This window comes from Berghia stephanieae, chromosome 5 (genome assembly GCF_034508935.2).
Source record: "Berghia stephanieae isolate SIO BIC M18660-M18661 chromosome 5, UCSD_Bste_1.3, whole genome shotgun sequence".
Classification (NCBI taxonomy): domain Eukaryota; kingdom Metazoa; phylum Mollusca; class Gastropoda; order Nudibranchia; family Aeolidiidae; genus Berghia; species Berghia stephanieae.
Window position 1 is genome coordinate 66,665,659 of NC_088364.1, and position 25,304 is coordinate 66,690,962.

Sequence of the window (25,304 nt, forward strand, 5' to 3'; positions counted from 1 at the left end):
AAAACGATTTAAGGTTTTAATGAACAGCACTATATGTAAGCATCATTCATCATTAATTTGTTAAGATTATGAAAATAGGCAGTTGTAGAAGAACAACTTTGAAAGGACTATTGCAAATGAGTTTTTATATTATTGAATGCAAGACGTAGTACATATATTTTGAAAAATTTGACCCTTTGGCTCCTTCTTCAGTGTTCCTTTTTACTTGACAATCTACCACCGGATACCAAAGGCATGACCAACAAATTACAGACTTTTATTAACAAATGTCTAAGAAGGATGATTTGGGGCATCAGGTGAATGGATGAAGCCAGAAACGGTGATCTGTGGGAGCTGCCAGCCATAAGCATACAAATCAGAATGAGGAAGTGGGGATGTATAAGCCATACACTTAGAGAACCTGCCAACAACATCACAAGACAGGCTCTGATATGGAATTCCCCAGGAGGAAGAAGACCAGGGAGGCCAAGAAATAGTTGGTGAAGCACGGTGGAGGAAGCAAGGAGAGGCGGTTACACATGGAAGCAGGTGGAGAAAACAGCCCAAGGAAGAGTCAAATGGCAAAGCATCATTGATGGCTTATGCTTTGACTTGGGTTAAGGGCTTCAGTTAGTAAGTAGTCTACTCAGGGATGTGTCACCTAGCATCATCCTCATCATTAACCATGATAGATATACATTTTACATAGTCAACATTATTTATAAAACTGTTTATAACATTCACAGGTTTTATGGTCCTCAGACGGCACCTCAGTCATTTATCCGTGTCATGCTGTTATTGTCTCCATGAAAATCACCAACGGCCAACAAAAGTTCTTCATTGGCCATACAGACAAGGTATTTTTTCTTTCCGTTTTTATCTCTAACTTTCCCAATTGCTATGATGGCAGTCAGCTGTAAGAAATGCTGGTTATTTAATACCAGATCTCTGATTTCTTTTATTTGGATTGATGTGGTCAACCAAAGGGAAATTAGGGGATAAGATAGTCCCCACAAATCACGCCAGAATTCTAAGATTTTGTAACAGGAAAAAAATATAACAACAACAAAGAAAAAAAAACCCTAGCCCCCGCCCCCCCCCCCCCCCCCAAAAAAAAAAACCAAAAAAAAAAAACCAAAAAAAACCCCAGATCAACAACAAAAAAATGCTTGTTTGATTAACTCCAAATTTTCAGACATTTAATTGAAACCAAAAGAATTATTAAAACTTATTATTCTGAAATTATCACTTGAATTATTTTCCTATTTGAATTATCACATATTTATAAGAATCAAAATCCAAATGCTTTTCCTTTACTCTCTTCTAATCACATTCATCTTTTTTTATATTCACCAGGTCTCTTGTTTAACCATGTCAGGCAATTCCAGTCTACTGGCCAGTGGTCAGACAGGCCAAATGGCCACTGTACGAGTTTGGAAGTACAGCACAGGGGAATGCCTGGCCATTGGGAAAGCACACGTTCATTCATTAACATGTCTTAGGTACAAATTCTCCATGTCAAGTATGAAAATTTGATGATAACTCGTTGTATATAATCTGTTGCTGAAATGGATTCAATGATATAATATAATATACGATATAAAAAAAAGAGCTTTTATATAGCGCAATATCCACTAAACGTGCTCAAAGCTCTTTACAAGGGATCCCTGGCCAACAGCAACACATAACATGAAGAACGAGACATGACTCCTGTAGGCGATATTACATTTTTTCAGACAGAGACAACGCTGTTAACGGCCAGGTACTCATTTTACACCTGAGTACAGTGAGAGAATGTGAGTAAAGAGCCTTTTCCAAGGACTCAACTATGCGCAGAGTGAGGCTGGAACCCAGGATCTTCCGATCCGAAAGTGAGTGTCATACCACTAGACCACATAGCCGCCATATGATAAATTTATTCATCCTGATAAAATGGAAATTTGTTTACATATAAGGCCATGGATATGGATAGTAGTTCAAGCGTTTGTTTAAGAAAATAAACACGAATTGTAAAGTTGGATCAAGCCTCTGTTGCCAATGAAAAAAAAAATATGATCAAGACTTGAAAAATAGTGGCTTTTCTAGAGGGTTGATTTATCCTTAGCTCAATAGCATGTGCAGACCCTTTAAAACATTTAGGAGGCTCACTTAGGATTGTTTTTGTTTTTGTTTATTTGGTTCAGTAATCCAGTTTAAAGTTTTTTGTTGTTGTTTATTTTGTTCAGTAATCTTGTATTATGAAATATAGAGTTATTTTGTTTCAAGAATGAACACACTTTATAGTCACCTGGAACAACTACAAAAGACGTCTAACTTCTACGTCATGGCACAAGACCGAAGGGCTAGAGCTCAGGTGGTCGCTGGTTCGGATAAGTAAGTAAGTAAGTTTCAAGAATGCTATTCTTCTTTTTGTCTTTCCAGTCTCTCATCCAAAGGGTCTGTGCTTTGCGGTGTCGGTAAAGACAGTCAGGGTAAAAATGTGAGTCACTTATTTTATCTATTTTTTTTTTCGAATATTTGATTTTATTCATTATCTTTTCAATTTTTCTCCTCCTCCTCCATCTGCTTCTCATTTCTCCCTCTCTCTGCTCATCCCATCCTTGTCTTCCATCCTCCTTCTCCTCCTCCCTCTTTCCCTTGCTTCCCCTCCTTCTCCTCTTCCCTCTGTTTCTACACTTCCTTAACCTCCTCTTCTTGTTCTTCTTCTTGTTCTTCTTGTTCCTCTTCTTCTTCTTCTTCTTCTTCTTCTTCTTCTTCTTCTTCTTCTTCTTCTTCTTCTTCTTATTTTCCCCTCCTCTCCCTCTTTCTACTCGTCCTTCACCACTTTCTACTCCTGCCTGCTCCTTCCAATTTTAGTATTACTATCAATAGTGTAAGTTTTATACAATGCTAGATAAATCTCCTAATTTTACCCTGATGATTTAATTTATCCTTATAGATATTTATAAATCTTTGTGTATTTACATGATACCACCCTTTCTCCTCTCTTTCCAGTTTGTGGTGGCATGGAACACTTCAAAGGTGTCGAAACAGAGAGAGATGCCCATTCTTGCTAAGGCACATACAGATGTGGACATACAGCGCTTGACCATTGCACCATTTGATGAGACCAAGTAAGCTTTAATGTGGTTGTTACTGAAGACCTGCCTATTTGAAAATTTAGAAATTCATGATGTTTAGTCAGCTTTAAAAATCAACAATTTATCATCGCCAAGATTAAATACCACTTATAGTAAGAAATCCTTAAGATTATGTAGTCTGACATTAACTTTCATTTTCAATAAGTTTTAATGATTTACAAATGTTTGTGATGTGCAGAAAGGTTTTCTGGAGCTAAAATTTCGTAATTCTACAGATTTTGTTGTAATTGAAGGCAGGTCTATTACTGCAAAGAATCATTGGAGGCAGCTCAAAGCCTCAGCTGGCAAGTAGGCTTCTGTTAATAACAAAATATATTTAAAATGAAAATTAAAAAAAAAAATGGATGTTTTGGACAATTTGTCAAAATTGTCATTTTTTGTTTTATTTTCCTGTGTTAATTAATATGTTACTACTGTTAAAGACGTTTGAAGACCCATTGATGGCAACAAATTTGAAGACATTTTGTTACTGTTTATCGTAGTTTTATCACCTAAAAGACAAGACTTCAACTATATATCTACTGCGCAACATTTTCTGCATCTTTGGCCAAACGGTCTATGTAGCCTCTTTTGTCTTTTCTTATGCCTTGCTTCACTTCTTTGGTAGCAACTGTGAATTTTAGCATTTTAAGAGAACTATTTTTTCTAAAAAAAAAAAAGATCTGTACAGCAATAAAGATATCTTCTCTCTTTTATCCACAAGATTTGTATCCTGTGGCACAGACAATTTGCGATTGTGGAGAATAAAAGAAGGTTCCCTGAGATCAGCACCAGTGGGTCTTGGCGAGTACAATACAATGGAGTTTACCGACGTCTGCTTTGAGTCCTGTACTCATTATGAGGTGGAGCCGGAAAACAAAATGTTGTATGTATACTTTAAATGAAATTACACACTTCATGTCTTAATTTTCTATGTAAAGCTGTTATTTTATTGTATCTTGTTTTTCAAAATGCGTAATGACAAAAATGTCCTATTATCAAAGTGTTTTGGAAATTCAATGTGTTTATTTCCTGAATGCTGTTGACAACCAATGAATGTCAAGGTCCCATCTTGGACACATGTTCATTTTAGATATACAGCCCATTCATATTGAAAATGACTGACTTTCAGCTAAGCTTTCAAATGGATTATAGCATATTATTTAAATTAATTTTTATAGGTATTAAAATTTCGGAGTGACTATTCGTCAGTACTGACCCCCAGACGCTAGCATCTGGGGGTCAGTACTGATGAACAGGCACCAGCGTCTGGGGGTCAGCACTGACTCATAGGTACTGGTATCTATTGGTCAGTTCTGGCGCCTGTACTGACGTTGCCAAAATTATGGAAAAATGCCATTTTTTGAAATAACTTGTTCTACGACAAATAAATCCGCATTTCCTGTCCCATACTAGTCGCAAGGAAGTCCCTTGGTTTCACCTTTTTTATCGGTTTACGTGAGATTTGTTTAATTAATATATCAATTAATTAAACAAATGATATTGTTCAATCCTGAGAAAAATACCAAATTTGATGTTGAAACGCCAAACTGGCAACCTTATATTTCGGTTCCTCCAACGCGCATGCTCACTGATGCGTGACGCCAGAACTGAAAGTGAAGCTCTTTCATTGTCTCGTCTTTTTTCATTCCGTCATTTGAAATTCGGCTTGCTCGCATCTCACTGAGACAGGAGAAAGCTACAAATTATGGAACTCGCTGTCGGCTACAATGGATGCTGTTTTTGTTTTCAATCAATCAAATCAACGCATAGCCTTAATTAACTTATTGATGGAACGAAATTGACGCCACTCTTTGTTATTGGGTACTACTCACAAAATTTTCTCAATCTCAATCAGGTTTTGTGTGTTGGTACGGCTTGCGGATGTTGTGAGCACTTTACCTCGACGCACACCATCAATATAGTCTGACGGTAGGACTGCGATTATGTTTAAGCGATGAATGATAAAGTGGCAGAGATGAAATATATGAAGACGTGGAAACGCCATCGCATTAATTCAATCAATCCTAATACGAATATGAAGCGCCTAGGCATCATCCGCAGTACAGCGCCGCAAGTCGAGCTAGGGCGAGGTGACTTGCTCAAGGCCACACAGTGCAGCGGCGGGTGATCGAACTCGGTACCTTTCGGGTAGGAAGCAAAGACCGTAGCGCTGAGCCACGCTGCCCCCCCCCCCCCAAAAAAAAAATAAAAAAAATATGGAATTATCTATTCGTTATCAGGTTTCTCCTCCTTTCCGTTATTATTATTATTATTATTATTTTTTGCATGACAAAAAACAAAAAACAAAACAAATACATTTTTTTAAAAACCTCATCAATAGAATGGACAATGTATTATAAAAGAATCGTAACAAGAAATATTATATTATAACACGTTTCCTCTATTTTTCTTTAATTTAAGCAATAACGAAAATATACGAAAAAAAAAAGAAAAACAAAAACACATACACACAAAGACAACATAAAATAAAAAAAGAATCGTATGGTGGCTTGAAACGACGACAGTCATACCGTTGCCCCAACGGCATCTAACCGTAGCCATCGTTATGTTATAGCCTGATACTGAAATCCAAAAGGACCGGCAGTTTGACGTCATTATTTGGTTTTTGCACCGGTTAGTGAGTTGTTAGTAGAGCTCAAGGAAACAAGTTATTTCGTTGGTTGAACTATTGAATACAACTCACGATTTGTTTTCTTTTGTGGCAATAGACTGGCAGTTTGACGTCATTTTTTGGTAAGTATCAGGCCAAAACTTTACGAAGGCCACGATCTAACGCGTTAGACATCAAATTTATCTAAGTGACCAAGTGTTGCTTAGTGTCATCGGATAAGTTGGCCTTGAAAGCCTGGGATTTTAATTGTTTTTTTGTTTTTTTACTTTAGGAAGTGACGAATAAGTGCGAAGAGGTCTTTGTCTGCACTGACGAACAGGCCCGATGTTCGTCAGTGCTGATCAATGGCGGGCGGTGGCACAGACCGAAGAGAGGTTGTCTGTGGGCGGCGGCACCTGTTGTTCAATACTGACCAATAACACTAGGTTATTGGTCAGTGCTGACCCCCAGGCGCTGGCGCCTGTTCGTCAGCACTGACACGCAGGTTCTAGCGTCTGGGGGTCAGTACTGTCCAATAGCCCTAGCCTTAAAATTTTTAAAAACCTTAATGATCAAATCAATGCAGGACAGCGTGCCGACCAATTGATTCTTGATATGAAAAGATGATTTAATATTTTACTATTTTTTCCCCTAATTTCTTGTTTTCCTAATTTTGAGGCCATGATGATGAAATGTTGCTGCTTGAAGCTCGAAGGAAAAAATAATAATGATAAGTTTTGATTTGTAAGCTTCAATTTATTAGACGAAGACTGATACTGTGGAGGTCTTGGGTTTCCCCTTTACAGGATGAATGAAACACTATAGATGAATGAGATAATTAATTAATTGTTACATTTGAGGCAATAAATCAACCATCATTGATTTCTAAAATTGATTGTATTTACTCAGGTTTCCATCCTGATTGAGAGCCTAGTAGTTTTTATATTTAAGTATTCAACAATGTGTCATTTATCATACATGGTGCATATAATGTAAATAAACACATAGAATCCTAGCATGCTTTTTGGTTCAAAAGGAGGTTTATCTAGAATCAAATTAGATTGAAACTTCCACTCCTTCCCCTTACCAAAAATGAAGCATCAAAAAAAATAAAAACACAAACAAAATAAAAAACGAAAAACAAAAAAACAAAAAAAAACAACCAAAAATAAAAAAATAAAACCAACAACACATACACACACACACAAACATAGACACACACACACACACACAAAATCCCAAACGAACACAATTAAAAAAAAAACAAAAAAAAAAACATATGATAAAAAAGTAGCTAAACTGTGATTATCATTTTTTACTTCACATACCAGCTATGCATGTTCTAAATCTGGCCACATCTTTGAAGTAGACTACAATTCTCTGACCATCCACCATGTAAGACGTCTGCTTCCCACAAAGACAAAAGTCACCAGGACAGGAGAGCAGACGAATGGAGATGATGCAGGTGAGAAAGATTAATTGTCAGCCATATTGTATTCACCTCAATTTCTAACATGAAAAAAAATTGATGGGAACAAATTTGTTAAACTTGTTAAAACTTATTGAAATTTCCTACATTGATTAATATTGTCATTATGGTAAATTAAAAAGAAAGAGAAGAAATGCCAGTGTCTGAAAGAGCCAGTAGGGATTGCCCTGTTTGCATAGTGATTTCTATTGTCAGTGGCATATGGTCTTGTGGTATAACACTCGTCTTCTGGTTGGAAGGTCCAGGGTTTGAGTTCTGCTTTGAGTGGCGCAGAGTTGAATCCTTGGAAAAGGCTCTTTACACACATTCTCTCACTGTATTCAGTTGTAAAATAAGTAGGAGAGAAAGATCTTATTTGCTCATTTAGGCACCTCCAGTTTTTTGTAAAATTAATACTGGGCCATTAACAGCTAGGTTAGGGACCCCCTTGTAAAGCGCTTTGAGCATGTTAAGTGGATATTACGCTATGTAAATGCTCATGTTTTTATTTTATAATTTAGTAGGACGACAGCTCCTTTCTATATCAGTCTTTTTGGAATTGGTGAAAATAGATACACAGGTACCTTTCTCAATGCCTTTTAAGGTGTTCCATTATATGGGTACCATAACATTGTAGCACACTTGCTGCTTCCCAGTGTGAATTGAGTTTGATCCACCTTTATCATTGATTAGACTACCCAACAGTAAATTAGGGGTCAAAATTATTCCGTACAGCCCATTAACCATTTTGGTAGACGAGCACAGAATTACTGACAAATCTAACAATTATAAAACTATTTTTTACAGATTGATAAATGAGTAACTTGCAAACCTTTTTTTTTAAATTAAGGATAATTCTATAACCCATTTACTCAAACAATTATTTAGAAAATCTGCCAGGGCATTACTTTGGTACCCATAATGATAGGTCATTTGTCATTGGGAATTGCCATCTGGCCGCCCTGTTGCCAAAGTCATTTGGACACACTACAGATATTATATTACCAGACCGATTTTAATGATGGCTCTATGTATGTTAATTTCTACAATGCAGTAGTATGATTATAAAATTAGATGAGTGCCTGTTCTTAATAGACTTTATTTCTTGCAAATATTGTAGGCTCTCTCCTAGTAACGATAAATAATTTTGATAGAAATTTTCATAGTCAACGTGCAAAGGGCTTAACAATTTTGATATCTTAAAACCTTTAAAATGTCATTTTTCATGGGCGACATCAAATATACTATTCTTTTTTACTGTTTCTTTATCTTACCCAATTTTTTTTTTTAACATAGGACGGTCTTTATGTATCAACTCCATTCATCTCAATGACACGTTTTGTGTGACAGGATCAGAGGATGGCTACCTAAGGCTGTGGCCGCTTGATTTTGCCCACGTCTACTTGGAAGCTGGTGTGTATTTGAAGACATTAATTAAACACAGAACACCACATAAATGGATAATTGCAGAAATGTAACTCTGTCTTCTGACGTATACGTCATAGATTTGAGTCAAACAGACTTGGTCTCCTTGTCTATCAATCACCGGTGAATCGAATGATTACATTGATGTAAAGCAGAGTTCCCGATAAAGCAGTAAAAGAAAAAAAAAATCAATTTTTTAATTTAGTTTTTCTTGACTATTCTCTTTGCATAATAATTTGCATTATAAGTTTAATTACCAGTTAATCATCCAGTGAACTTTTTTGTTTTTGTTTTAAAAGAGAGAATATTACTTAGTTTATTTGTTTTTATTTAATGTTAAAATCTTTTAAAAATTTAATTCCAAAATTTTTTTCTGGGTTCAAAATTCAGTTTTTTTCTTGCATTATTTTTACAGAACATGAAGGTCCAGTGACTGTTGCCAGATTGTCTTCTGATGGACTCAAAATTATTGCAGGAACTTCCACGGTACTAATTTATAACAGAAACCATCTTTGAAGGGCGATATTGTTTGTATCATCTCATTATTTGAATCATTCCTATGTCCATTTTTTAAATAAACAATTTTCATGTGTGGTTGAAGTGATTTTTTTTCATTAAGAAAAATTCTAAATTTTCTTTATAGTTTTTAACTATTTTGTAACAACCAGTATGTTTTGTGTCTTTAACAGGGTAATCTTGGCATGTTGGATGTATCCAGTAGAGACTACACCACGCTGATGCGTTCACACACAGACAGGATACACAGCTTTGCCTTGGATGTGCAACGGAAACACTTGGCTACTGTGTCAGAAGATAGAACTATTAGGGTTTGGGACACTGATACTCTACAACAGGCAAGAACTTCATTCTCTCGCAAGTCTCTCTCTCTCTCTCTCTCTCTCTCTTTCTCTCTTCTCTTTTTCTCTTTCTCTCCCTCTCCCTTTCTCCCTCCCTCTCTCTATCACTAGGTATTCCAGACCAAAATTTAGATAGCTTTAAATAGTAATCCAAGACTTTTATTTAAAACTATGTGTTGATTGATGTACAGAACAGAAGAAATTATTAAAAAATATTAAAAAATAAAAAAGTTATGGCCTTTCGAAATAGCGAGAAAAAGTACACTCTTTCGCATTGCAAAATACTCCATTTTTGAGATCTCATTTAAGAAAAGTAAATGACTAAGAACCCAAAGGATCACTTTTACATAAAGACTTGTACCCACACACTATGTCTAATTTTTTCCCGTGCGCTAAGAAACACGGTTAAAGAGCTATTGAGATCTGAAAATGGAAATTTTGTCATTTTTCGCAATCAAGGGAAATAACTGATTTTTCGTCAAATTTACCAATTTTCAAAAATTCATTAAAAAATAACTAAGGATAATAAATAGTGCAAATATACCTCAAAATAAACAGAAAATTGTAAACTATAAACAACATTTAACACTAGACCTTTTCATTTAGAAATACTCTTGAAATGAAATGAAATTTGGATGCCACAATCAAAAAATATAAAAAATCCATGATTTTCAAAAATTCATAGAAAATTTTGAAACAGCCACAGAATAACCATTTTAGTCTTAAAAGAATTGCAAAGTAATAAACTATGCATGGATGAAGCATATTCACAGTCAGACTGCAGCAGATAACCTTGAGAGCAATCTAAAAATTGGCCAAAAACGGTCGACCAGATAAAATTATTGACTCTGGGGAAAAAAAGGAAATGTGATAAGATGAGACAAAACCGATGTTCCAACACAAAATGCACCTTGTATGAGCAATATAAATCCATTAATGGACAATTCTCACCCAAATCCAATCAAATAATACCCTTCAAGCGCTGATAAGCCTTTGTAATAGCCTTATCAGCAACTGTCCAAAGTCAAGGACTTGCAGAAGATGTCACTTCGAAGTCCCACCTGAAGACATACTTGAACTCCACTTCTGCAATGTCCTCAACAACAGGCCACTTGTAAGTAGAGGCACGAACAGAAGAGTCGATGAGGAACCTCACATAAGCCCGTTGATCACTGATAATGGTGACCAACATAGAACTTTTGGTCATAAAAAACTGCTACCCATTGGCCTTGACTTGTGAATCGAAACTCATCATAGTCATCGTCCACATCAGAATCAGACTGATCACATACATTTTCCTCACTATCATCAATTTTCCTTCTCTGTAGAGGCAGTGGTGAGCAATGACACTGTCGAGGCAGTGGTGAGCGAAGACACTGTCAAGGCAGTGGTGAGCGTTGACACTGGAGTGTCAGAGGCTGACATTGGAGTCAGCACTGACAGTGCAGAGACAGATGTTGATACTGGAGAGACTGTAGACACCAGAGATGTTGATGATCCAGGTGTAAAGTAAGGTTCAAAAGTCGAACTGGCAAAAGATGTCACCTTCCCTGGATCACGACGAATATTTTCCCTTAATTTTGCCATTATTGCCTTGACAGCATTTCTAATGGATTCATGATGAACTGGTCCGAGCTTCAGAATATGTAAGAGCCAATCAAGTAAGAAGGACTCTGGCAAAGCCTGCTGTGTCCGAAATAAGAGTACACTGCGAGTGATGCTCAGGGCACTCAGCAAAGGCGACAAGTAATCATAGTCAAGAATTTCATTGAGGAAAATTTTACGCTCTGCTGGGTCGTGGATTGACCTAGCCGTATCCAACTTCCTGGCGATGAGTAGTCCTATCCTCTGGACAAGTAAGACACACTCCGGAGAGAGGTACGTAAACCACTCTGCAATCTGCAGAAAGAAAATAAATGAAAAATGATCACACACTGCAGGTAAGCTGCTGGAGCAGATTTATGAAATATAAGCAAAGCAGTAAACAATCCGACTTAACCAAATGGGGTAAAAACAGCAGCATGATATGAGCACTGAAATATGAACAGGTTGAATGCAGTAAATAGAAGTCCCTCAGAGACAGAGCCTTACATTCTACGGTATATCTTGGTTTTTGTAGCATTGATTGGGCAGTAACTTGATTGCTACCGTATGGATCTCAATACTTTCTGCTTGATAGAAGAGAATCAATTACTGGTGGTATGAAGAAGGGCTTTAAAATAATGAAATAGTAATGATATGTAATAACTCAACTGCACCTAATATCAGCTTCTGTGCTTGTGAGTAGGGTACTTGCAAACCATAGGGTCTCAGATGCAATACATACCTTGGCCTCAGATGATCCCCCCTCACATCGCAGAAAGTGTAGCTGAAGAAGAACTCGATTAGTTAAAGGGGCACTCCAACAAGCATCAGGTCGCCGACCTTTCCCCTTCATCAAAAACCTTCATTTCATTTCCTCATAGTCATCATCAACTGAAAAAAAAAGTAATCAAAAGTCAATAAGTAGAAAAACGGGTCACAAAAAATGGGATTTCAAACTTTCTACATTGCCAACCATTACTATTACCATCATGGATATTTAAGCTTATTCTTATCTACTATATTATGCCTAATCTAACAACAAAGCATTATTTAGAACATTTTGAAAAGAAAAAAAATATGATACAAGAAGAGTGGTGCTAAAGTTACTTTACCAATGAACACAAAGTACACAATATTTGAACATTCTGAAAAGAAAATTCCATAGGTAAGGTAGCCAACTGGTTGTTTGTATGGAGAGAAAGGGGGGGGGGGGGCTAGGAGAAGGAGAGAAAGAGAATGAGTATGTGTGCGAGGATGAGAAAGAGGACAAAGATTAGACAATGAGAGAAAAAATGAGGAGATAGAGAGAGAAGAGAGAAAGACAGTTGGGGGGGGGGGGTAGTAGAGGGAGAGAGAAAATAAATGAAAAAAGGAGATATAGAGAGAAGAATAAAGAGAAAGAGAGTGGGGGGGGGGGGGGGGTAGAGGGAGAGAGAAATAAATAGATAGAAAGAGAGAGAGAGATCCTATCTACTAATTTGAGCATCTAACATTATCGTTGGAAATGGCCAGTTCACTGTTTGACTCAATTGTCAATAAACAATAAAAAACATGAAAGCCCAAAATCGTTACTTAACTGCTACCTATCTTAAGGATTGATTTGGAGACCCAAAAAAAAGTAATTTAATTGAAGCAACACATAATTTCAGGAGTGTGCTTATTCCCCGTCAATTGATAAACAAACGCACTCGGTCGGGTGCCGCCATCTTGGATTTTTATGTCGATGTTGCGAGGTCGTGTTTGAAGAAAGATTTAAACACAATTCTTGACTTTGAAGTCAGCAAATGTCCTACACATGTTGAATTAACTTATATTTTATGATATCATGAAAAAACAAATTAGGATTTCATGGTGTAAAAAATTAACAGAGACCTGTTCTGACATGGAGTTTCAAAATGAGGTCATTCTCAATATTCTCATTCTTGTCCAAGTCAGCGGACGATAATAAAACATCATCATTTATATAAAAGATAGAATTAAATGTAAAATTGATTTAATAAAAGCCAAATTAAAACACTTACCTAGTGATTCTTTTAAAAATCTGTTGAGTTCATATCCATTTTAGGAATTGAATAACACAAAGACACTTCACTTGACTGAGACTCAACTGAGACAACGATGCTAGGCACGCCGGAATCAAAAGTGAAAATGGAATGCTCGAGTTGTGTTGACGTTTGGAACTCCCGCGGGTGGTACAAATCTCGGAAACCATCGAGATTTAGATATTATAAAGAAAAAATGTTTCCAATCCTATTTTTGGCTTTAAAAATCGAAATTTGTGAATTTTTGCCGATTTTAGGTATTTTTTCTGAAATATTTCGATTTTTTAGGGTTTTAATGTAAATAAATCACGTTGTTATTGGTATCATTAGAAAGAGCTTTTAATTCCCTTTCTAATAATGCTATTTGTAACACGATCCAACAAAAGTACTAGTAGCGTTGGCGGTTAAAAAATGGTTACCCATAAAATTTCGGTTATTCGCCGTGATAAAAAAAACGCATTATGTCATGCTCTTTACAAGGGTCTAATATACTATTTTTGCAAGAAAAATCATCAAATCTGACATGTTTTAGAAGGAGAATAGATAAGCTTTTCAGTGATATAATTTTAATCCCTGTAACTTAAATAGAAATATAGATTGCTTCAAGTGAAATTGGTTGAAAATTAGAGATTTTGAGGCCCGTTACACAGAAATGGACTGGATTGGGATACCTACTATCACCATCTCTTTCTTCGCCTCCCCGCCCCGTCTCTTTTTCTTTCTCCCTCTTTCTTTCCCTCCCCATCTATCTTTTCCTCTTTCTTTCCCTCCCCTATCTCTCTTTTTCTCTTTTTTTCCTTCCCCCATTTCTCTCTCTCTATTTCTCTTTTTCTTTCCCTCCCCCATCTCTCTCTTTTTCTTTATCTATCTACATCTCTCTCTCTCTCTCTCTCTCTCTCTCTCTTTATCTCTCTATCTTTTCCTCTCTATCTACATCTCTCTCTCTCTCTCTCTCTCTCTCTCTCTCTCTCTCTCTCTCTCTCTCTCTCTCTCTCTCTCTCTCTCTCTCTCTTCCTCTCTATGTAGATCTTTCTCTCTCTCTCTCTATCTTTCTCCCTCGCGTTCTCCCCACCCTCTCTCTCTCTCTCTCTCTCTCTCTCTCTCTCTCTCTCTCCCTCCCTCCCTCGCTTTCTCCCCACCCCCTCTCTCTTTTCAAACTTTTCTATATCTTTCTTCCTTCATTTCTGTCTCCCTCTGCACGTTTAATTTTACCAAAATCATCTATTTTCCATTTCAGCTGTATGACTTTAGTGCCCCTGAAGAGTTGCCGTATACAATAAATTACCATCCAACAAAACAGATATTTGCCTGTGGATTTCATAGCGGTGCTGTTCGAATCTTCAATGTGGAGTCTACCTCTCTGTTGGCAGAGCACAGGTAACAAGGCTGGTTTTTTAAAAAATCGTTGAAGATTATCAGGATTGTTTTGATTTTTGTAGACATTCAAGCAAGATTTATGAATGTTATGGCCCCCCCCCCCCCCCCCCTTACCACCATTTCCCTGCACACGATTGAGGTTCAAATTGATAGGATCTGACCCAGAACTACAATTGTTGTTTAGCTAGTAGAACCTGAAAAGGCATGAATCCTATAAGATGGGTCATAACATTCTACTCATTTAATTCCATTTGATGCGGTATGGGTTCCATGGAGGTAAATTTTGTTTTTAATCCCTGACATAACTCCAAAGTTCTCTTATTGTACAAATGGATCATTTTTATTTCTATTCCATGGTTTGTCTTTAGATGTAAAGTCATTGTGACAAATCATGGAGCCGGCACTGATGTTAAATAAGAATATGACAAGTTGTGTATGAAATGGAAAGTGCCTGCTTTGTCTGGCACTGTTTCATACACAGCTTTTCAGATTTTTATGTAGAGTCATCTTTGAATGCTGATCGAGGTAAAATTAAGAATTTTAAAGATGAAAGTAATGAATGTAATGAATTGGGAAGTAGGTACGTGTGCAAGATAAAAATCTCAAAAGTATTTGATGCAGCGCCAGCAAACTTACTTACTTCTGCTGTCATCTCTTAAGCAGATGTTGACTGGAAATGATCCACTGTTCCTGCCTCTCCATTGCCCTCTTGCTGCACTCTTCTACTGACAGTCCAGTACACGTTCTGATGTCCTCCATCCATGATTTTATTTACTGGTTTCTGCCTCTTTTCCCATTCTCATACAAGAATAAATTGTCCAAAAGACATTTTAAAAAAAATCAGTCCTTTTGAAAAAGCTGATTGTAAAAAAAATACATTTTTTGGATGATTTTTTTTTTTCTTGTATTTCTATTTGTTTTGTTAGATGAAAGAAAGATTATTTAGCAAATTTGTGGTTTTACTATTTCTTTTTATGCGTCTTTTCACCAGGGAATTAAGAGGCCAGGTGACAGGTTTGGTGTATACACCTGATGGCAGCAGACTTTTTGCCTGCTGTTCCATGGGAGTGGCTGCCGTATTTGACTCTTCCAATCCAAAGCATCCAAACACTAGAGTTGTAGCTGGCCTGGTTGCAAGGGGAGAGAAGTACGGACCACAAGCTATTGCTGTCAGTCCCTGTGGTCGTAGAACAGCCTTTGTGGGACCGTCGGAATTGACAGTGACTGTTGCTGATGCCAAATGTTTAGACGAGGTGGGTTGAGGTTTACAAATATTTTTTTTTTGGTAATTTCCAGTTCTGGTTTTACTATCGCATTAAAAAAATTCATACTAAAAGGTTTTTCATGAAATGTTGCAAGAGGGTTTTTTTTTTTTAAAAAAAAAAAAAGGAAAATAATGGATTTGAATATACCTAATGTCAGTTTGATGAGACTTGAATTTTGTGAACCTTTCAAATCTTTCTTAAGAGACATTCCCCACCCCCTACCTCATCTTCCCTTTTTATATATATCCTTCCCCCAACTTGTCACAACTACAAATAAAAAGGACCACTTGTTTCTAGTTGTAAGCTTATTATCTCAATTGGTAAAGTTTTGGCTAGAGCATGGATTTATAAGAAATTCTATTTTGGGGGGTAATTACGCTGTATATCATAATTTTTATTCAGCTTAAATCTATGCCATTTTATCAAAAGCGTTTTGCAGTAAACAAGACTCTTATTTATATGATAGTAAATAGTTAATATTAACTGATTCTGTGCTACATTAACTGATTCTGTGCTACCTGTAAGCCACCAATGGACAATTGCTGTCCTCAAAGTAAAAAGAAGTTGCTTTTAACAAAGTGTATTATCTGTTATCAGGAAGAAATTATTGTTTTCCAAATACCAACATCCAGAGGGTTACAAGCAATTGTTTTCCATTTGCCACTACAGTATTGAGATTAAAGTTAATTTCTATTGGCTGCATTATTCTGAAAGACATATTTTCCATTCTTATTCCAAGGTTTCTAATTTTCCTTATATTTATGAAATTACGTATGTTATAAACCCTCAGTTAATTTTCTAATCACCTACTAAACTGAAAAAATTAAGTACATTATGCTTTTTACTGGAGAAAAAGGGTCAGTCTATGTGTTTGCGTAAAAGTTTAGTAAATTTTTGCCTCCTGAATTGGCATCCCTGTTATTTTTTTTCCTACTATTGAAACAATAGGTGGTCAACTAGTTTTCAATGGTCTTTAATTCTGTTTACCTACATTTGAGCAATGAAAATGTTGCTGCTTGAAGCTCGAAGAAAAAACGATAAGTATTGAATTGTAAGCTTCAATTTATTAGATGAAGACATACTCATCCTGTTTTCTTGATAAAGGGGAAGCCCGAAACGTCCACAGTAATTGTCTTCGTCTAATAAGTTGAAGCTTACAATTCAATACTTATCATCATTTTTTTCTACATTTGAGCAAGAAAATTATTTTTTCTTTTTCTAATCATCAGTTGTTGAGGATAGACGTTTCCAAACTGAGTGTGAGATCTGTACATTCTACAGTGGAAGATTCAGCCGTTCGCCTTGCATTTTCATCCTCTCAAATCGGTCACCTTATTGTGACAACAGCTGACAACAGACTTGTCAAGTACGACAGCAGGAATGGAAGGCTGATTTATGAGGTACAAAAATATTATCATCATTCTTTTCCTCCTTTTCTCCTCCTCCTTTTCCTCCTTCTTCTTGTCCTCTTCACACCATTCCTCCTCCTCCTCCTTTTCCTCATACTTCTCCTCTCCCCTCCTCGTCCCTCGCGTTCTTCTCCCTCTCTTCTTCACCTAATCCTCCTATTTATCATCATTACCATCATGGATAAATAGAGATTGGGGGGTGGGGGAGCGATCGGTATTGTTATTAAAAACATTAGGAATATTTCATTTATCCATAAAAAAGATGATTAGAAATCATCATCATCATCATCATCATCATCATCATCATCATCATCATCATCATCATCATGTATTCATCATCATCACTACCGTTAATATTATAAAATAAGCTTCTTAATTATATATTTAATTTTGATTGTAGATGGAGCATGTCCATAGGAGAGGTTGTAGCACAATAGCTGTGTCTGGGTGTGGACATTACATGGCTACAGGTGGAGACAAAACTATCAAAGTCTGGGACTATGCCATGAGTTTGGACATCAATTTCCAGGTAGTAATATTATCCGCATCATCATTTTATCTTGTTATATAACGCAAAAATAATTAATTCTTTACCCTCTCGTTTACCAAAATGGTGTATTCGTCTAGTATTGGAACATATGTAGGGGAAGTCTATTTATAGTCAATTTATAGATTTACTGTGCCACTTTATCCCCTCCCCCTCCACCTAAGATAGTAACTTCACAAGTCAGGTTACTTGATCACAATCATACCCTAAAATGAAATCAAGGATTAATCATTTACACCTTCAAAGTAATCTTGAGAAATGGATTTCATCATGGAAAATTCGATTTAGTTCCTCAAAGTACTACCACAATCATATCTTGTAGCAAGTCATCTGTAGTAATTGTTATGAGTTGTCAAGCTGTTTGCCTTCCTCGTCATTATCTCCTCCTCCTTCTCAGCCTCCTTGTTGTTGTTGTTGTCATTGTCATGGCCATCATAACTGTTGCTTCTTCTTCTTCTTCTTCTTCTTCTTCTTCTTCTTCTTGTTCTTCTTGTTCTTGTTCTTCTTGTTCTTGTTCTTCTTGTTCTTGTTCTTCTTCTTGTGCTTCTTCTTCTTGTTCTTCTTCTTCTTGTTCTTTCTTCTTCTGTTCTTCTTTTGTTCTTCTTGTTCTTTTCTTCTTCTTCTTTTTCTTCTTCTTCTTTTCTTCTTCTTCTTTTTCTTCTTCTTCTTCTTCTTGTTCTTCTTTTCTTTCTTCTCTTCTTCTTCTTCTCTTCTTCTTCTTCTTCTTCTTCTTCTTCTTCTTCTTCTTCTTCTTCTTCTTCTTCTTCTTCTTCTTCTTCTTCTTTCTTCTTCTTCTTCCTTCTTCTTCTTCTTCTTCTTCTTCTTCTTCTTCTTCTTCTTCTTCTTCTTCTTCTTTCTCTTCTTCTTCTTCTTCTTTTCTTTTTCTTCTTCTTCTTCTTCTTTTCTCTTCTTCTTCTTCTTCTTCTTCTTCTTCTTTTCTTCTTCTCTTTCTTCTTGTTCTTCTTTTCTTCTTCTTCTTCTTCTTCTTCTTCTTCTTCTTCTTCTTCTTCTTCTTCTTTTCTTCTTCTTCTTCTTCTTCTTCTTTCTTCTTTCTTCTTCTTCTTCTTCTTCTTCTTCTTCTTCTTCTTCTTCTTCTTCTCTTCTTCTTCTTCTTCTTCTTCTTCTTCTTCTTCTTCTTCTTCTTCTTCTTCTTCTTCTTCTTCTTCTTCTTCTTCTTCTTCTTCTTCTTCTTCTTCTTCTTCTTCTTCTTCTTCTTCTTCTTCTTCTTCTTCTTCTTCTTCTTCTTCTTCTTCTTCTTCTTCTTCTTCTTCTTCTTCTTCTTCTTCTTCTTCTTCTTCTTCTTCTTCTTCTTCTTCTTCTTCTCTCTTCTTCTTCTTCTTCTTCTTCTTCTTCTTCTTCTTCTTCTTCTTCTTCTTCTTCTTCTTCTTCTTCTTCTTCTTCTTCTTCTTCTTCTTCTTCTTCTTCTTCTTCTTCTTCTTCTTCTTCTTTCTTCTTCTTCTTCTTCTTCTTCTTCTTCTTCTTCTTCTTCTTCTTCTTCTTCTTCTTCTTCTTCTTCTTCTTCTTCTTCTTCTTCTTCTTCTTCTTCTTCTTCTTCTTCTTCTTCTTCTTCTTCTTCTTCTTCTTCTTCTTCTTCTTCTTCTTCTTCTTCTTCTTCTTCTTCTTCTTCTTCTTCTTCTTCTTCTTCTTCTTCTTCTTCTTCTTTTCTTCTTCTTCTCCTCCTTCTCCTCCTCCCCCCCTCCTCCTCCTCCTCCCCCTCCTTCTTAAAAGGTCTTGTAGTTCCAACTATTAAAATACATTCCTTGTATGTGAAAGTGGATGTGGATTTGATTAATCATTATCTTTGGTTAATCCCAGGTGTTCATTGGACACAGTGAGAATGTGAGTCGTATCCTGTTTCATCCTGATGGGCTAGGATTGCTGAGTGCTGGAGAGGCAGTTTACATGTGGGACTTTTTGGCCCATAGACCACCCACACCTATCTTGTAAGTGATATGAATGTACTTTCTCAGATATATTAGCAAAGTCCCTATACTTAGTTTTAAGTTTACCTATATATTTTTTAAAAAGCCCTCTGTGCGGCATCATCAGATGACATCACCTAGGCAGTCTATGAAGGAATATAGATAAGTCATTAAACAAATGTCTGATGACAATCGGAATCACCCTTGTTGTCCAAAGGGTACAGGCGGTAGCAAAATTAATGATTTTTTTTCTTTTTCATTAATGATTATATAACCCATATCACTTAACAGGTAGTGATTCAAGAAGTCAAAGATGTACAGGTCGTTAAAAAATGAATTCCTCCATTTCCGTGATAATTGGATTATTGTCATTTATAAAAAAAGACAAATATTAAAAATGGACTAATAACAAGATATATTTGTAAGTGTACAATTAATTACTCCACCACATTTATAAAGCATTTATTCATGGTTTCATTACCATGCTGTAATCTCTTTACAATACTTATGTCTCCTAATGGACAAACATATATTTCACACATAAGACCACATGTGGGATCACCTTGACCCTTGTACATTGTTTTCTGACAGCGTCCATCACTTTGCTAAGCAAGCATCAGAAACTAGAGCGTTGAAGAAACATTATGAAACTTGTGCTGTTGTTCCATTCTGAAATCATCAGCTACAAATAATAAAGATAATTGCCTACTATTTTTATCATTTCTGTAGTCTTTAGTGATAGAATTGCATGATTTGCATCTAGATGGTATAGTATTCATTGATGAAATGATCAGTACTCATGTTTCCCAATGCTTGTGTTAATGGGTGATGTTGATGATGTTGATTTTGATTATGAAATGATGATGATGGTGATGATTATGGTGATAATGCTGCTGCTGCTGATAATGACGATGATGACGAAGACGGTGATGATTATGATGACAATGATGATGATGGTGGTGGAGGTTTTGATGATTGTATTAGAAAAACAACTCATCTCTTGCATTTTTTCATTCTTTACAGAGAGGGACGTATGGTACTACATGATTTAGGTTTGTATTAAACTATTTCATCACAGATATTTGACACTGTAATATTGTTTTTATGGTTAATTAATGTAAAGATAGGAGTTGTATCTTGTTTCATCCTGTTGTGCTGGGACTGCTTACAGTTTACATATGGGACTTTTGGCTCGTAGACCACAGGAACTTGAAATAATATGAATCATTGAATATTATGACTTCAGAAACTAAAGATAATAGGGATCAATACAGCAAGGGGAAAAGAGGAGTGTGGTTGTGTGCTGGAGTGTGTGTGTGTGTGCTGGTGGGGGGGGGGGGGGGGGCAGCTAGTCTTCATTTATCAACAATTAAATAACCTCATGTCTCTTTCAATATCCTTCTTTCCAGTATGATTTCAAATCACATTTTTATATGGATGAATGAAATATTGCTACTATTTATAATCACAGTTCTTGTAGCTCCCCTCTCTTCTCTAATTATCCATATATATATATTTTCACTTTTGATATTGTGAGAATTTTCCATATTATTTATTTTATTCCAGATAGGTGGATGTATGGAATTTAAATATTTGGCAGGTTTCTGTCATTCTCTTATATAAGTGCCACTAAGAGCTCAGCCAAAAGGGTTGCGAATCTGAAATATATACAGTATTTATGTATTGCTTTATGGATTTATAAAATGCTTTCATTTAAAATGTTACTATTTATCATTTTTCACCTCTCTGCATTTTACTTTACTGTTGTTGTTTTTTGTTTTTTTTGTATTTAGAATCTCTGAACTTACACGATCTTGAGGGAGATGGAAGCAGTAAGCTAACACCTCGATCTGATGACATTGATGGTTTGAGTTCGATCCATGCTGGAAGTGGTAAATATTTATTCAAATATTCAATGTTTGTTACTCCATTCTTATGGGATAAACAACAAATCATAACGTAGAAGAGAAAGCTTTAAGTTAAATATAAACTTTTTTTTTTCTGGATAAAAGTCTCTACTTTTTGTATGTTTGTTACAGCATTCTATAAAGGATAAACAATGAATCAGATTTTCGAAAAGAAAGCATTAAGTTAAAACAAAAAACACTTTTTTTTTGGACAAAGGTCTCTTTTTGTATGTTTGTTACAGTATTCTATAAAGGATAAACAATGAATCAGATTTTCGAAAAGAAAGCATTAAGTTAAAACAAAAAACACTTTTTTTTTTGGACAAAGGTCTCTTTTTGTATGTTTGTTACAGTATTCTATAAAGGATTAACAATGAATCAGATTTTCAAAAAGAAAGCATTAAGTTAAAACAAAAAAACACTTTTTTTTTGGACCAAGGTCTCTTTTTGTATGTTTGTTACAGTATTCTATAAAGGATAAACAATGGATCAGATTTTCGAAAAGAAAGCATTAAGTTAAAACAAAAAACACTTTTTTTTTGGACAAAGGTCTCTTTTTGTATGTTTGTGACAGTATTCCGTAATGATAGACAACAAAATCAATTAACATATAGGACAATTTTTTCCAGGCGAGTGTCATACGAGTGGACCATATAGCTGCAATTAGCAATCAGTTATTATTGTTCTTTCTATGCTGGAAAGATTGAGATAAATGTCTGCTTCGTGGACCTCTAAAAATATTATTATTGTTTGGCACAGAGATTTGGAGTTTCTGAAATTTCAAAATCCTGTCAAAACTCTTCCAATCATATCAAAACATTCTCTAAATTCGTGTAAAAAGTAATAACCAAAAATGAATATAACAGCTTAAAAAAAGAACAAAATTCCAAACACTGAACGTTCTGGGCTCAAAACCCTTCCTCAGCCAACAACAGCAAAACAATAAAGACATAAATACATTACTAAATTCCAGATATACGACGGAGATATCGCTATATCTATGTTTATCTATATATCTATATTGTTTATTACTTTTTACAGTCCATAGCTTCTAGCAGCCCAGAATCACTAAATTCTTGTGGTATCCAATACAATTTTTCTTTCATCTCCTTTCAAATCTATTTTTTTTTTTTTAAAAGATCTTGACGACCCTCCAGATTTGGAAAGAGACAAAGCAAATTCCTTTCCCAAATCACAACACACAAATGGCCACACAGGAGTGAAGCCTCCAATATCTTCGTCTTCATCCAAACAGATCCCTGGTCATAGAAGGGCTGACATTGTGGTCAGAGAGACCGGCATAACGGTAAGGGAGGATATTAAAATACTGCTGACCGTTGTTGAAATAGCAAAAAAAAAATAATAATTGAGAATTGGTAACGCTAAATAATTATTTTAATTACCCAAGGCAGCAGCAGCATCAGCAGCAGCATCTTCTAATGGTCTCTCACTTCTATATTATGATGGTCTATCCAGGCAGCGAATTTGTTGCCACATTTGTGTACAGCCTCGAACCGCCCAATAGCCTCGTCACAACACAACACTTATCCAGATGTTCTGCGGTTTCAGTTTTTTTTTTGTCACAGCACGTGCATGGGAGACAGGTGGAAAGTCAGTGCCATTTTTCCCTCTGCTCAATGTTTTGTTTATTCATCAGCAGGCCATATGGAACCATATCTCCATTTCATACCATCCAAGTTGCTTGTCAGACCCCCTTTTTGAACTAACACTAACAATTGATCACTGCCTATTTTCAGGTATTCATTCAATCTTTATTCAGATGCATAATATATGCAAATAGCGCCACTCACAGACGTTTTGTCACCCATTTAGTCACTATCATAGCATTAGATGAATAACAATATATTATTGCAAAGACACATATTATATGTTTTAAAAAAAATATTCATGATTTTTTAAATTTCTAACTTTTAAGATTTTTAACTTTCTGGGCTCCTTGTTTTTGTGTTTGTGTGTGTTAAGATAAGAAGATTCCCATTTTTGAACTTGGATAGACAGTCAACAAGGAAACAAACCAGAAGGATGATTCAAGGCTGTTTTTAAGTCCTTTATAGCCATAAGGTCCATGGAGCCAGAGTTTGTCTCGGTTTCTATAGCGTTAAACGAACAATAGTGATTGCTTGTTACCCTTTGGGTAGGATGTTAATCTACTTTTCTACTGTAATGGATCCAGCTACCCAATCACTCAAGGATGGACAGGGGACTCAGAAAAAATTTCAGGATCACCCGGGATTGATTCCAGTCCCATTGTGTGTCAAGCATGAATGAAGTAATTTCACTCAAGTTAGTTCATAAATTTCTCCTTTTTTTTTTCCCAGGCATCCAAAAAAGACGAAAGCAGTGTTCCTATTTCATTCCCCAAATCTTATCCTCAAAACGAGTCCCTGGAAGGCAAAAAGGGTATTCTGAAAGAATCCTCACAAGCCAGATTGGCACCAAGTAACGGAGACATCAGTGGGGGAGATGGACCACCTAATGTCTTTTCATGTTATGTTCAAAGGGAGAAAATGCATGGCATTGCTCAGGTAAGTCCATCTATAGATAGAATGAAATTGAAGTCACTCGGCTCTTTGTTATTGTTTTTAGATAGCTATTTTAATGATTAGTTCTCACTAAATTCTATCAATCTGACTATAAAGGTTACACATAGTTTTGTGTGTTGGTATATTATATCTGGCTGGTGGATGTGAGTATTTTACCTCAATGACTCAATGCATAGAATCAATAAATGCTGCACTAAGAAATGAAAAATAAGTAATTGATTTCATGGTAGAATATAGTTGTTTTTTTGGGGTTTTTTTTTTCATATTGCAGCGGAGATACACAGCACCTCCAAATCAAGCAGGTCTAAAACTGAAGTCTGTGATTGGTTACAATTGTAATGGCCGAGGCAACATGGTGTGGCACCCCGACACGGGCTTCTTTGCTTACTCAACGGGTTGCATCATTGTAGTGGAAGATTTGACCAACGGCCAACAGAAATATTTACAAGGTAAAGAAGAAGATAATGAGTGAGGCAAAGCATCAAAACCATCTATGTTGAGTCTCTCATTTAAAGATTTTTTTTTTTTTAATGGGGTTCTTTGCTTTTTCAATGGGTTGTATCATTGTGGTGGAAGATTTGACCAACGGACATCAGAAATATTTACAAGGTAAAGAAGGAGATATGGAGGCAAAGCATCAAGTTCAAGTTCAAGTTCAACGTTTTTTATCTGCAAAAGGCGGATTGCCCATCACTGCAGATTTTATACAATTATGTGGTGACTTTCTCCATTATTGTGTTATTGAGTTGAAAGATAATTGTTTAATAGTTGACCAAATTTGTTGCTGTTGGTAATGTCTAGGATTTCTGGTGGGAGACCATTTACTTTGAATCTTTCATTTATAGAATTTTTTTAAAAAGGTGTGGTCAAAAATCAAATGAAATCAAATAATCGGAATTTATTTTTACATTCATCAAGTTTCTCAAATGTCATGCTTTCAGCGTCAACAGAATCAAATATATTTCGACCTTTTATTTGATGAACCATCTGCAGGAAAAAAATTAGAATGATTATTATCTCTCTATTTGACTAATTCAGCTCTTCAAAACAGTTTTGATAGCCAATGTTCTAGATTTTCCTGCCATAGAAATGAAATGCATTTACGTTTTTCATCCTTATTCATTCTTTAAGGCCATACTGAGGAGGTGTCAAATTTGGCTTTGCAACATGATGGAATGGTAAGTTGTTTTTCTTAGTTTTCCACATATTTTAAGGATTAGTCAAA

General features: G+C 35.8%; 3 protein-coding genes across 4 annotated transcripts in view; 1 reads left to right on the forward strand and 2 right to left on the reverse strand.

Annotated features, from left to right (window-relative positions):
- The window catches only part of LOC144973468 (core histone macro-H2A.1-like), a 592,749-nt gene that overhangs the window by 91,165 nt on the left and 476,280 nt on the right, over window positions 1-25,304 (reverse strand). The window lies entirely within an intron of this gene.
- The window catches only part of LOC144973451 (WD repeat-containing protein 90-like), a 49,065-nt gene that overhangs the window by 8,090 nt on the left and 15,671 nt on the right, over window positions 1-25,304 (forward strand). Inside the window, exons 11-30 of the mRNA XM_078915912.1 lie at window positions 726-836; window positions 1,336-1,481; window positions 2,401-2,458; window positions 2,974-3,092; window positions 3,823-3,984; window positions 7,044-7,177; window positions 8,477-8,593; window positions 9,021-9,091; window positions 9,295-9,459; window positions 14,326-14,465; window positions 15,457-15,718; window positions 16,960-17,130; window positions 17,540-17,668; window positions 19,502-19,629; window positions 20,632-20,660; window positions 21,402-21,500; window positions 22,655-22,821; window positions 23,855-24,061; window positions 24,351-24,528; window positions 25,211-25,257. Of these exons, the coding sequence (XP_078772038.1) occupies window positions 726-836; window positions 1,336-1,481; window positions 2,401-2,458; window positions 2,974-3,092; window positions 3,823-3,984; window positions 7,044-7,177; window positions 8,477-8,593; window positions 9,021-9,091; window positions 9,295-9,459; window positions 14,326-14,465; window positions 15,457-15,718; window positions 16,960-17,130; window positions 17,540-17,668; window positions 19,502-19,629; window positions 20,632-20,660; window positions 21,402-21,500; window positions 22,655-22,821; window positions 23,855-24,061; window positions 24,351-24,528; window positions 25,211-25,257 (2,640 nt within the window). The remainder of the gene's footprint in view (window positions 1-725; window positions 837-1,335; window positions 1,482-2,400; window positions 2,459-2,973; window positions 3,093-3,822; window positions 3,985-7,043; window positions 7,178-8,476; window positions 8,594-9,020; window positions 9,092-9,294; window positions 9,460-14,325; window positions 14,466-15,456; window positions 15,719-16,959; window positions 17,131-17,539; window positions 17,669-19,501; window positions 19,630-20,631; window positions 20,661-21,401; window positions 21,501-22,654; window positions 22,822-23,854; window positions 24,062-24,350; window positions 24,529-25,210; window positions 25,258-25,304) is intronic.
- Window positions 9,655-13,256, reverse strand: LOC144974199 (uncharacterized). Of its 2 annotated transcripts, none has more exons than XM_078917119.1 (3): window positions 13,068-13,256; window positions 11,789-11,920; window positions 9,655-11,361 (listed from the first exon to the last, which is right to left on the reverse strand). In XM_078917119.1, the coding sequence occupies exons 2-3, from the start codon at window positions 11,897-11,899 to the stop codon at window positions 10,771-10,773; spliced, it is 702 nt and encodes a 233-aa protein (XP_078773245.1). In that variant the 5' UTR covers window positions 11,900-11,920; window positions 13,068-13,256; the 3' UTR covers window positions 9,655-10,770. The 2 variants fall into 2 exon arrangements, with proteins under 2 accessions (XP_078773245.1, XP_078773244.1); XM_078917118.1 differs by having other exon boundaries at window positions 11,789-11,937; window positions 13,068-13,250.

Coding starts and splice junctions, on each gene's coding strand:
- LOC144974199 (XM_078917119.1), bottom strand. CDS start 11,899: ATGAAGGGGAAAGGTCGGCGACCTGATGCTTGTTGGAGTGCCCCTTTA. Junction 11,362..11,788: donor GGGGATCATCTGAGGCCAAG/GTATGTATTGCA, acceptor TTCTTTCTGCAG/ATTGCAGAGTGGTTTACGTA.